We start from the raw sequence: 12,718 nt of genomic DNA, 5'->3' as shown, positions 1-12,718 counted from the left end.
GGAGTGAAGGGAGTTGGAGGAGAGAAAATGGAGGCAATGGTGTAGGTGAAGAGGTTGGATGGAAATGGGGTGATAGTTGGAGTGGCAGAGGGATCCAGAGTAGGCTTTATGTGGTATGTGGGGAGCAAGTCTTTCAGCTGGGGAAAGAAGTCATTAGAGACTGAGAGATTGAGGAAGCACAATTAGGGAGGGAAGAAGGCTGGGAGCAAAGTGATTTTAAAAGGTGAGAGTGAGTGGTGTCAAAGGCAAAAATAGAGGGATGAGGATTTTGAGAGCAGGCAGGCATTCTCTTGAGAAAATGGCTGAAAGGGGTGAAAGTTGATGTAGGGGCCAAAGGGAGCTGAAGAAGGGAGCTCATCTAATGATTTCAACTTTAACTGGAGCTGATGAAATTTTCAGGGGCAAGAAAAAGAAAAAGAGGAGAAAGAAGGGAGCAGTGGTGAAGAAGAGAGTTAAAGTTATGGTGGGGCCAGTGCACAGGGAAGCCCACGAAGGAGAAAAAAGTAATGTTGCTGATCAGAGAAGAAAGGTCAGAGTTAGAGTAATTTGAAGTGGCAGAAGTTGGTCTAATGCCTGCAATTCTACCTGCAAAGCTCTATAGTGTGAAGGGTTTGATCAAGGGCTGCTGGTTGGTGACCCAGAATTTACAAGGCAGGGAACCTATGCACTTGAAGCCATACTCCCTAAGCACTAAGTACTCACCTCACCCCTCACATGCATTTTTGTGCATGACTATATACTCTGTGGCTTCCCGTACTGGTAATTTATTTTATTGTCTGTCTCTCCTGCTAGATATCCCAGGCACTTAGTTCAGTACTCTGTGCAGAGTAAGTGCTTTATCAGTGCCATTCATTTATTGAGTTTGGTAGAGAAGAGTTGTTTTGAGAATGTGGGTTTGTGCATCAGGGAGGGGAGTAGAGTGTTTAGGTGGGACATGAAACCTTGGAATTAAATGGAGGGACCCTACAGATTGGAGGTTTCTGTGGTGATGGTGAGAGAGGTGGCAGGATAATAATAATAATGATGGCATTTGTTAAGCACTTACCATGTGCCAAGCACTGTTCTAAGCACTGGGGGGATAAAAGGTAATCAGGTTGTCCCACATGGGGCTCACAGTCTTAATCCCCATTTTCCAGATGAAGGAACTGAGGCACAGAGAAGTTGAGAAGTTGTCACCTGCCCAAAGCCACACAGCTGACGAGTGGCAGTGATGACCTCTGGCTCCCAAACCCATAATAATAATAATAATAATAGGCATTTGTTAAGCACTTACTGTGTGCAAAGCACTGTTCTAAGCGCTGGGGAGGATACAGGGTGATCAGGTTGTCCCATGTGGGGCTCACAGTCTTAATCCCCATTTTACAGATGAGGTAACTGAGGCCCAGAGAAGTTAAGTGACTTGCCCAAGATCACACAGCAGACATGTGGTGGAGTCGGGATTCAAACCCGTGACCTCTGACTCCAAAGCCCGTGCTCTTTCCTCTGAGCCACGCTGCTTCTCTTAGAGGACAGAAGTTTGCAGTCCGAGAGTGATATCTACATTAGTTAGAACCAACCTCCAATGCCCAAGAAACACTTGTGTCTCTCTCTGGAAAAAAGGGAAATGATTTGGAACCAGGAAGCTGGCCTTCAAGCTCCCTGCAGTTGCACTAGAGTCTTGGGGCAGCACCAAGCCCCGGACCCTGCTCTGCTGCTTTCCTAGGCAAGGGAAAACACTCTTGCTCAAAGTTCAGATAGGCCCCAAGCCAGGTGAGACGGGGAGCATAAGCTGCCAGTGTTCATTCACCTTGTATCACCCCCAGTGCTTAGAACAGTGCTTCACACATAGTAATTGCTTAACTAATGTTATTATTATTATTATTATTATTATTATTATTCAGGTGGATTGTTAGGCCAGTCAAGAGGATCACCTAAGCATAATAATAATAATTGTTGTAATTAAGTGTTTACTGTGTGCAGAACAGTGTACTAAGTTCTAGAATAATTACAGTCAGATACCGCTAACTTCCAGCTACAAAAATCCATCTTCACAGCCTACCTGAATCAGTTGTTAGCTGATGTACTCATGGGCCCAAACCACAGTGCTTGTCTCCCGTGGGTGTATTGAAAATTTTTGTATGCATTTTTGTGGGTTCAGAAATATGTATTTGGGCTTTGTTATATTGTAAGCTATTTATGGGAAGGGTTAGGTTAGGGTCTTCTTCTGTTGCACTCTCTACAGCACTTAGCTCAATGCTGTGCACAGAGTAGGCACTCAGAGAATACAACTGGAGAAGGTTCTGGGTTAAAGAATATTTGTTTTGCCCCAGCAATGAGACCAATGATATAGTGACAGAAGTGAGAACAGAAGATCACTCAGGTCCCCTGGCTCACAGTTTCACAACATGGTTCAATCACTCCAATCCCAGGTTCGGGATGAGGCTCAGGAATGATACTAATAATGGTATTTGTTATTCGCTTACTATGCGTCACGCACTATAAGTGCTGGGGTAGACACAAGATAATCAAGTCCCACATGGGGCTAAGTACCAGGAAAGCAGGTATTGAATCCCCACTTTGTAGGTGAGGGAACTGAGGTACAGTGAAGTTAAGTGATGTGCCCAAGGTCACGTAGCAGACAAGTGGCAGAGCTGGGATTAGAACCCAGGTCCTCTGAGTCCCAGGCCCATCCTCTTTCCACTAGGAGAGGAAGACAAATTATTTGATATTTTGGTGTCTTTGTAATAGAACAAGCTCCTGACATATGTCCATTTTTGTTGGAACTCTATTGCTAGGCAGTCTTTCAACTAAGCAGACAAGGTCCCTGCCCTTTTGAAGCTTGCATTCTGCATGTTCACAGCTCAACAAAAGCAGAGGCTTATGTTTAAAGAATAATGTGGGTCTGAAATTGAATCAAGGGCCAAAGAGCTTGGTCGAAAAAAAGACTAAACAAGTTCACTATTTTGTATTCAGTGAGTCTCTTGTCTCTTGCTCCCATTTCTATTACTATGAGCCCCACTTCCCAGGAACAGTGCAGTTTCTTTGGAGGCCCTTACTGGTCTAAGACCTTCCTCCTCCCTCAGAACACCCCACTGAACAAAGCATCATTATAGAGGGAAATGGATTTTCGCCCAGCCAGCTATTGCCATGGGAACTGTTCTTTCTTGCTGAGATCTCTTTTCACATTGCCCTGCTGAAAAAAAAACAAAATAATTAACATCAGAGTTCTGGAGTCACCAAGGTAGTGATGAATTGTCCAACAGTCTCCCCAGAACCTTAAATAGCCTCCCAGTTTCTTGACAGGGTTGAAAATTCCTGTTTTCAGCCAACCTTGGGGACTCATCTTCCCTAAACATTAACTCCTGCTCAAAGATCTAGGTTCTAGTCCTATCTTGGTCTCTGACTCCTAAGCAAGTCACTTCATTTCTCTGGGTCCTTGGGCATCCACCTGAATACATCATTAGTTCTAACGTCCGAACTAAGCGTGAATCAGATATTATGTGGAAAGCAGTCCAACAGTTTGGGAAGAATGGTACTCTTTTGTATCTGGATTTCTCTAATTGCCACCATGTCCCCCATCATTCCCATCCCAGTGTTTAAATCTTGCAGGTCTTCCGTGAATGAGAGGAGTGTCTCTTTTTCCATAGTCACTTGGATAGACTGTAATCCTACAGTCACCTCAGTGCCAGCCACAGAGAACAGTATCTGCTGTAGGTTGATGCAGTGGCAGTTCAGCTTAGAAGCAGGGAGCGTATTTTTCCCTCCTGACCTTGCTGGCTTTGTAGGTGAAAGGATAAGAAATACATCTTTTTTCTTTCAGTATTTTTATTGATTTATTTAATAAAGAGTTCTGGACTAGGTCCCTGAAGTGATGTGAGTTTTTTTATTCTGCTCTGGCATCCTGTTTTGGTAGAATTATGTTCACTTTGCAACAGAGATCGATAGAGGATTGGGCTAGTGGTTTGGGGCCCCAGCAGTGACTGTGCTTTCTGGTCCTGAATTCTGAAATAACCTGATGGCTTTGACTATTTCCTACACTGGCAGGGCTTCGCCACTATGAATTATGTGCCAACAGAGTAGCAGAAATCCTAAACAACAAAGTGCACAAAACAAAAGAAGTAAAGACCTTGGATTTTTATGCTTTCTCCTACTACTATGATCTTGCTGCACAAGTTGGCCTCATTGGTAAGTAGGCTTATAATCACTGTTTTGCAGGGGTAAGTTCTGAGAAAGTTTAAACAATCCCAAAATAGCCAAATTGGTTCCTGAATATTGGAGTGGACTGGATGGGCAGCTCATAACCTTTATATATAGGGGCTTCTGGTGATTTTTCAACAGACTTTTTGAATGCATTCCCTATACTTTATAATAATAATAATGATGGTATTTGTTAAGCGCTTACCATGTGCCAAGCACTGTTCTAAGCGCTGAGGTAGTTACAAGGTAATCAGCTTGTCCCATGTGGGACTCACAGTCTTAATCCCCATTTTACAGACGAGGGAATTGAGGCACAGAGAAGTTAAGTGACTTGCCCAAGGTCACACAGCAGACAGGTGGCGGAGCCGGAATTAGAACCCATGACCTTCTGACTCCCGGGCCCTTTCTCTATCCACTATGTGTGCTGCTTCCTATATAATTGATATACTGGCAAAAAGATGGACCTAACTAAACAAAATTTCCTTTGGTAATGAACTTACTCATTACTCATTTCTGGGGCTCCCTACCTTAAGAATTTTGATTTTAGAGAGTACTTTGCTGGATGATAGGAGCCAGGACTTTAAATTTCCTGGGCCCAGATCCAAAGAGTTGCAGTCCAGATCCAGTCTCAAGGTTGAGGCAGGTCACTGGCCCTCCTTTGTTCTGACTCGGAATTTCTCTGCACCCCTATCCCTGATCAGGTTCCAAACCTTAAAGAGTTGTTAAAGAGTGACCCACCCTATTTGGCCCTGCCTGTTTGAGTCTCTGGGTCTATCCCCCCTTCGTCAGCTTGGTTGGTCCTGGACCCCAGCACAGGTCCGTTTTGACCATCAAGTTTTGAGTCTCACCAACCAGCAGACTCCCTCCCTTCCTCCCTCCCTCCTGGAGATATCTGGCCCTTCCTTATCTTTCCTACTCCCCACCAGGTTTGATTGGGTGGGGATTGAGTAAAGGAGGTTGGTGTGCTATTGTGCCTGGGTAGCAAATTCACCTGTGCAAAGTTGGCTGCATGTCTCTTTGGGCATCTGAGTCTGCTTGGGCCTCTAGGACAAGGATCTAGGGCTTAGGATGCTGAGGCTTTGGGGCTCCATCAGTTTGAGGTTTCTTCTATCCAAAGCCAAAGTCCTCTGAAAAGGGGAAAGCAGCATTTTGGTTGTTGGGCAGTAGATATGACATGACTACAACAAGAATCGTAGATCCCTTAATCCATCAGTTGATATTTTTTGAACACCTACTATGTAGAGAGCACTGTAGTAAGCACTTGGGGCTGAGCAAGTAGAGTTAGAAGACTTGATGCCTGCTCTGTTGTTACTCTCCAGATAACCTACTTATGGTGTCTTATTCTCTTCTCTTGCTGTCAACTCTTTGCTCATGCTCTTCTCCCTGCCTGGAACTCCCTCTTCCTTCAAATCTAGCAGACCACAGGTATTCCCCCCAAGAGTCCTTCCCCTGTTAATTTTGAATCTCTCCAGATTATATCCCTGCAATGGTCACTTCAGCTCTTCTGGGCCTCTTACATGCTGCATATTCACTTGAGTACTAGCAACTGCCCAAAGACCTATGACCATATATGCCCGATTATTTAAGCACTATCTCATGTGCTGATCCCCTTTTCCATCATCCTACCTAGAATTATTTTAGTGTCTGTCTTTTCCTGCTAGATTTTAAACTCCTTGAGGGCAGAGATCATTCCTACTAACTCTGTTGTAGTCTTCCTAAGCACTTAGTGCAGTGCCCTGCACACACAGGTATTCAAAAGATGCTATAGATTGACTTTTGCGGGGGCTTTTTGAGACAAAGAGGATGGGGGCATTGTCAACTGTGATGAGAAAGTTAGGCAGAAGCGTGGATTTGGACGGGAAGCTGAGGCATTCAGGTTTAATCATTGTGAGTTTTAAGGTGCTAGTGGACATTCATGTGGAGATGTCATTGCAGACTAGAGGAAATAAGATATTACAGAGAAAGTGAGAAATTGAGCTTAGCAAAACAGATTTGGGAGTCACCCTCATAGACTGTGACTGAAACAGTAGGAGCGGATGAGCTCTCCAAGGGTGTGAGAGTAAAGTGAGAAGAGATGGGAGCTTAGAATAGAGCCTTAAGTGACTTTTGCTGTTAAGAGGTAAGAGGTGGAAGAGGACTTTACAAAAGAAGGAGATGATAGATAACAGTATAACCAGTAGAGAATGTGTCTCTCAAACAAGGTTAAGTTGTGTTTCCAGCTGAGGGGCATGGTCCGCAGTGCACCTGAGTGATCAAGAAAGATTAGGCTAAAGTCCATTCAGTTTGGCCAGGCGGAGGCCATTAATGTCCTCAGTTAATGTGATCTTAATGGACCGGAGGTGATGGAATCCAGATTGTAGTGGTTCAAAAAGAGTTGGAGGATATGCAACCCGTTCAAGAAGTTCGTAAACTGTGCCAGTCTAGCTGAAATGAATTACATCATTCTTGAGGTGAAAGCACAATCTCACAACCCCATTTAAGCTGTGTTCTTTTATTCTTTTGGAGTACCTAATTCAGTTTATTTACCATTGAGAAGAACAAAACTAATACTATTGAGTATGTGGAATTCAGAATTAGACTTGTATCTTAGATGCTACCATTTCCCAAGGATCTGAATGCCTTGAGATTTTAATAAGGATTGGTTGAAAAAGCCCTATCCTGGCAAAGTCCCGAGCAGAGCTAAATAATAATAATAATAATAATGGTATTTGTTAAGTGCTTACTATGTGCAAAGCACTGTTCTATGTACTTGGGGGGATACAAGGTAATCAGGTTGTCCCATATGGGGCTCACAGTCTTAATCCCCATTTTTACAGGTGAGGTAACTGAGGCATAAAGAAGTTAAGTGACTTGCCTAAGGTCTCACAGCTGATAAGTGGCAGAGCCAGGATTAGAACCCATGACCTCTGACTCCCAAGTCCGGGCTGTTTCCCTGCTGCTTCTCCTGCTTCTAAATTGTTAAACTGCTAAAGTGCCTGAAGCATAAGCTATTCTCTGCCTGATTTACATTGCAGGGCCACTTTCAGCCCTTTTGTAATTATTTGGTGCCCTGCCTAGAAACCATTCTATCCTTGGCCATAAAATGGTCTAGGGCCAGAAACCTGAAGAAACAATGTGATTCTGTTTTAGTTTGGTCCTCACTCATTTCAGTCATTCATCAGTCAGAGCCTCCAAAGGGAAATGAAGAAGGGCTTTCAGTTCCCATTTTCCTTTTGCTGGAGAGTATTGGGAAATAAATCCGTACTCTCGAATGGATATTTGAAGTGATTGGTTCAAACATAACTTTTCAACTCGGAGGAAAATGATCCTTAGAGGCTGGGCTGAACACATTGCCAGAGTACAGGAAACACTTCAGCACAAGGCATGGGGTTTGTGCCATGTTGCGGGGAGACCTTCAGGCTGAGAGCCTTTTGGGGCAGAGTCCAGGAGGCCCCGGGCCAGAGTTCAACTGGGAACACCTTTTCTCCTCCCCAGCGTGAATTCTCTACAGTTGTAACAACTTAAGCCAGAAAAACTTTGATCCATAAGTTCAGCAATGATCTCACTGTGCTAAGCTTGGCTTGGCTGGATAAGACTTGGTGATTGGCTGCTTAGAACCATGGCTTCCTTATGAGCCCTACTTACTTCTCTATCCTCCAGCTTGGGAGTGTGGGGAAGGGTGTAAAATAGGGCTTCTCAGGCATCCAGTTCTCCTTTTTTCAGTCTTTATGGTTTTTTCAAGAGAACCAGGGACCTAATGCCTAATTGATGAAACAGTGTATGCCTTTCTCATTCTTTCAGATCAACAGAAAGGAGGTAACCTCACAGTGGAAGACTTTGAAGTTGCGGCCAAATACAGTGAGTATGTGAGAATCCAGTTGGACCTGTGCAGAGTTGAAGAGTGCAGTTGGTGGTGTTTTCCCTCTGAATAAAGTAACCTGAAACAAATTATATTGTGTAGCCGTCATCTTGGCATGAAAGGAAGGCATTCTGCAAAAATCAAAACCGTACTATATTCTGGTAGAAATCTATCACATCAGGCCAGCTGTGAGTACCTTTCCCTCGGCACATTTTGCACTGAGCACTCTTTTTCTCTGCACAGATGCAACTGTTTTCCTCAACCTACACTATCATCTTGCAGTTTGGGAATAAATGACATATCTCTGGCCAAAATGCCAGACATTTCAAAATCAGGAATTAAATTTGGGGTGTTGAGATTCTTCCTGGATTGGGGTAACTTCCTGTCACCTCTAGGTAGATTGTCTTCTCAGTTAACCATATTCTTGCCTGGACCCAGGGAGCCTTTGCTAAAGGTGATGTTAAAGGTGTATTAAAAGATATTTCAAGGGACCCTTTCATTATGCCAAGCACTGTTCTAAATGCTGGGGTAAATACAAGGTAATTAGGTTGGACACAGTCCCTGTCCCACATGGGGATCACTGTCTTAAGCCCCATTTTACAGATGAGGTAACACAGAGAAGTAATAAAGTGACTTGGCCGTGGTAACACAGCAGACAAGTGGAGAGCCAGGATTCAAACCCATGTCCTCTGATTCCCAAGCCCATGCTCTTGCCAGTAGGCCATACTGCTTCATTAAGCATGTAAAGACCCAAATGGCTAGCTATACAGTTACCACAATTTAGGTGTCCCATCTTTGTGAATTTTTTTTTAAAGTTCATAATTGATTCCATTGCTCTCCCTGAGGTACAGGACCCATATAATAATAATAATAATAGTGGTATTTGTTAACCACTTACTATGTGCCAAGCACTGTTCTAAGCCCTGGAATAGATACAAGGTAATCAGGTTGTCCCACTTGGGGCTCACAGTCGTAATCCCCATTTTACAGATGAGGTAACTGAGGCACAGAGAAGGTAAACAGCTTGCCCAAGGTCCTATAGCAGACAAGTGGCAGAGCCGGGATTAGAACCCATGCCCTCTGATTGCCAAGCCCATGCTCTTTCCACTAAGTCACAGTGCTTCTCCAGTATCTAATTCATCTATTAATATCTAATCTCTAATACCCATATGTATATTCTCTCCCAGAGCTTAGTACAGTGCTCTGCACATAGTGCTTAGTAAATACTATTACTGCTATTACCAGCCAAAGCTACATTTGTCCTGGGTGGAGGGATACTAGGAAATTTGCCTCCGCTTGCTCTAATAATATAGGTCATTTATGTATTAGGCAGTGCAGCTCCTCTAGGCCCACCACCTTTGTGAGGAAGGGATGACCTGCCAGTGTCCTAAGGGAGCCCTGTCACAGCGGCCCCCAAAGCACTGTCTCCCGCAAGCCTTCACTGGTGCCTTGACCAGTCTAGAAATAACCCCCAGCAGGGGTGGAGAATGTAATCAGGAGCCAGAATTGACAAATGGGATTACGAGTCCCCAAGGCCTCCCAATCTTGCCACTCATCATCAGTGTCTCAGCGATCCCTCTTTTCACTGGTGAGAAGTTGGTCAGAAGGTGTTGGCTATCTTTAGGCTTTGGGGTTTTTTTGGTTTTTGAACTATATTATCCCCTAGAATAAAATAATCAATTTCCTGGCAGGCCTACAGCTGTAATGACTAAAAACCCTAGAGACTCATTTATAGTTGATCTCAAAAATACAAAAGAAAGTAGTCTTTGAGCTAGTCATCAAGAGCTTATACAGTAGAGCATTTGGAACCCTGAGGTCATTCAAACCATTGTTGAGATTATTCTGTGTGTCTGTAAATTATTTGAAAGAAGATATTGATAGGCGGAGGTGTTTCCTCCTGTTAGTAATGCTGATAAATTAAGCAGCATGCCTAGTGTTTTTTTAATGGTATTTAAGTGCTTACTGTGTACCAAACACTGTACCACTAAGCGCTGGGGAGAGTACAAGCTAATCAGGTTGGATACAGTGCATATCCCACTTGGAACTCACAGTATTAATCCTCGTTTTACAGATGAGGTAACTGAAGCAGAAGCTAAGGACTTGCCCAAGGTCACACAGCAGACAAATGGCAGGGCCAGGGTAGATGGATGAATCGTTTGGAAAATTCTTGCCAATTCAAACCTGATTTCCTCTATCTTTCTAGTTTGTAGTACAATAAAAGTTCACTCACCAGAGAGCCCTTTCCTCTGCTTGGATCTCACCTATATCAGTTTATTACTGCAAGAGCTTGGCTTCCCAAAGAACAAAGAGCTAAAGGTAAGCTGCATTTTCCCCAGCTCTGTGCAGTTCCAGAACGTCCTCACTGTCTCCTTTCTTGAGCCAACAAGCACATCTAGGTAATGAAAGTCTTTTTCTTTTCTTTTCAAGCTGGCTCAGAAAATTGATGAGGTGGAAACCAGCTGGGCTCTAGGAGCCACTTTTCACTACATCGATTCCCTGAGCAGACAGCAGAACCAAATCTCATAACTACGGAGACTCCAGGCTGGATTCAGAGTCCTTGAGGGAGGAGCCTGAAATTTTGACCTGGAAGTTTCTCACTAAGAAGAAGTGGAATGCTCTGAAAGAAATGAACACCTTTGTGGAAAACTCCTCCCTCTTCTTGAATTCAAAAAAGGCAACGGACCTTCTTTCAAATGAAGTACACTGATTTAAACCCGGGTTTTTAGCAGCTTTTACTGTTTACGTATTTTCAGAGTGCACCTCAGAGCCTTCTACATGGAATCTGGAATGAGGACAGGAAACCATTTCCTTCCTTCTGCTCCATCAAGGGTTGCTCCTGGTGCACTCCCTGGACCCTGAGCAGGCAGCCTGCTGCTGAAGTATAGTGGGGGGTACCCACAAGGCCAGCCAGCTCTTAATGAAAAGTTAATTCTGTGACAGGAAAGAGGAGGTCCAAGGACCACATTTCCTTTGCTGTAAAGTTTATGAATGATCTGTTGGCCAGCTGTTATTCAAAAAGGGATAGAGGTGTTTGGCACAGTGAGTGTCGCCTGATCCCCTGGGTGGGCTGTAGTGCACTTGAGAATTGAGTTCCATTGTCTCCCTTGGTTGTAGGGACATTTTAAGATAGGGTGGGTTTGTTAGAGGCCAGTAAACACAAGGAAGTGTTGGTTTTGAGCTCTGGTCTCTCTTTGCTTTACTGTGAATGTCAATAACCCCCAGGGAGAGGCAACTGAAGGGGGTAAAGCTGTCTTGTCTACCACTGTGGTAGTGGCATTGCTGCTTCCTGTGCAAGAGAAGTGTTGCAGTTCAGTGGCTCAGTTAGCCGGGACCATAGGGAATCACCATTAGTGAGACCATGCCAGGGGAGCTCCTACCATTTATGAGCAGAGCCAGTGAAGTCTTTCAATAAATTGACTGGGTTAACAATAGTCCTTTTTTATTTTTGCAGTTATAAAAAGCTGTGTGAAGAATGTATGGGGTTTGGAGTCAGGCCTTCCGGTCTGCGCTCAACCCCAGGGTTTCCCTACTCTCTCTCCTTTCTCAGTTCACAGATTGTTTCTGCAGAACTCTAAGTGAAATGGATAAAAGTGAAGTTCCTAGTGTTCCTGGCTCTTGTCTTGTGGGCCAAAAGAATGTATTGCTGCCTTAAGCCTGGTAGACAGCCAGAAAGGGGAGGCGGGGAGAGGAGGAGCTAGGAGACTGCCAGAAAGCTATGCCAACTTTAAGTCCTGTAGCCTGACCTTGTGAATGTTCTCAGTTTGGCTCTGTTCAGAGGGCCTCAGAATTGTCTCATCTGGCTTTTTTTTCTTTTTTTTTTAAAAAAAAAAACAGCCCAGAATGTACTCAATGGATTCTTCATACAGATACTAATACTTTTTCAACACTCCCAGATGGCTTGTGTCCTAGCTCCATGCCACAGCAGTGATGGTGTGAGATGGGTTATGAAAGAGATAATGTCTTTGGAGTTTACTAAAACCTTGTTTTGATTTTCAGAAATTGTGCCAAGTAAGCCATTCTTGCCAGCAAAAGTGCAATAACGATACATGGGCAATCAGAGCATTGAGGGTGCTCTCTGAAATAAAAAGTTTTCAACCAACAGTGTCACCTTGAGCTCTGTTCCCGACTATCGAGAGGTTGCTCAGAGAGAACCTCCAATGAGCTACTTTCAAAGCACAGTTCCCACCCAGTGTCTGGCAAACCTTCAAGTCGACAGGTTTTAATTATCTTATCTCAAATGGGACCATTACAGAACTATTACTATCAGTGTAAAGACCACTGATTGTAAAATGCTTTGAACCCCAGAGCACACAGTAGAATTCTGGAAATTCCATATTTTTGTTCCCCAAGAAATCGGGAAAGATGACCATTTTGAACTCCTAGGACACCCAGCATTTTGCTTCTTTATACATTTCGCTGTCTCACAAACTGAAAGGAAAGTTTTCCGGGGGTCCCAGGGTGAAGACAAAGCCATCTAAGCCTATGTGGCAAGGGCACTGTTTACCCGTCCTTGGGGACACTACTGATGGGGGCACTTCCTTGAACCGTGGGAGACAGTCAGCACTGGGAAGAAGGGGAAGCCAGCCCTTCTGGGAAGAACATCAATCAATCAATCAATCGTATTTATTGTGCGCTTACTGTGTGCAGAGCACTGTACTAAGCGCTTGGGAAGAACGTCATTCCTCCCATCAGCCCCTTCTTCAG

The 12,718-nt window shown here is 44.1% G+C and overlaps 1 protein-coding gene across 3 annotated transcripts in view; it reads left to right on the top strand.

The window, feature by feature from the left end:
• Positions 1 to 12,115, top strand: part of ENTPD6 (ectonucleoside triphosphate diphosphohydrolase 6) — a 51,026-nt gene extending 38,911 nt beyond the window's left edge. For all 3 annotated transcript variants that reach the window (XM_038751004.1, XM_038751005.1, XM_038751006.1), the window contains 4 exons: positions 4,024 to 4,164; positions 7,957 to 8,013; positions 10,218 to 10,330; positions 10,442 to 12,115. In XM_038751004.1, coding sequence (XP_038606932.1) covers positions 4,024 to 4,164; positions 7,957 to 8,013; positions 10,218 to 10,330; positions 10,442 to 10,540 — 410 coding nt within the window. In that variant the 3' untranslated portion in view covers positions 10,541 to 12,115. The remainder of the gene's footprint in view (positions 1 to 4,023; positions 4,165 to 7,956; positions 8,014 to 10,217; positions 10,331 to 10,441) is intronic.
• Positions 12,116 to 12,718: the final 603 nt, after the last annotated feature.

Source organism: Tachyglossus aculeatus, chromosome 9 (genome assembly GCF_015852505.1).
Source record: "Tachyglossus aculeatus isolate mTacAcu1 chromosome 9, mTacAcu1.pri, whole genome shotgun sequence".
NCBI classification, from domain to species: Eukaryota; Metazoa; Chordata; class Mammalia; order Monotremata; family Tachyglossidae; genus Tachyglossus; species Tachyglossus aculeatus.
The sequence above is the reverse complement of the archived record's forward strand: the minus strand, read 5'-3'. Positions and strand labels throughout refer to the sequence as shown.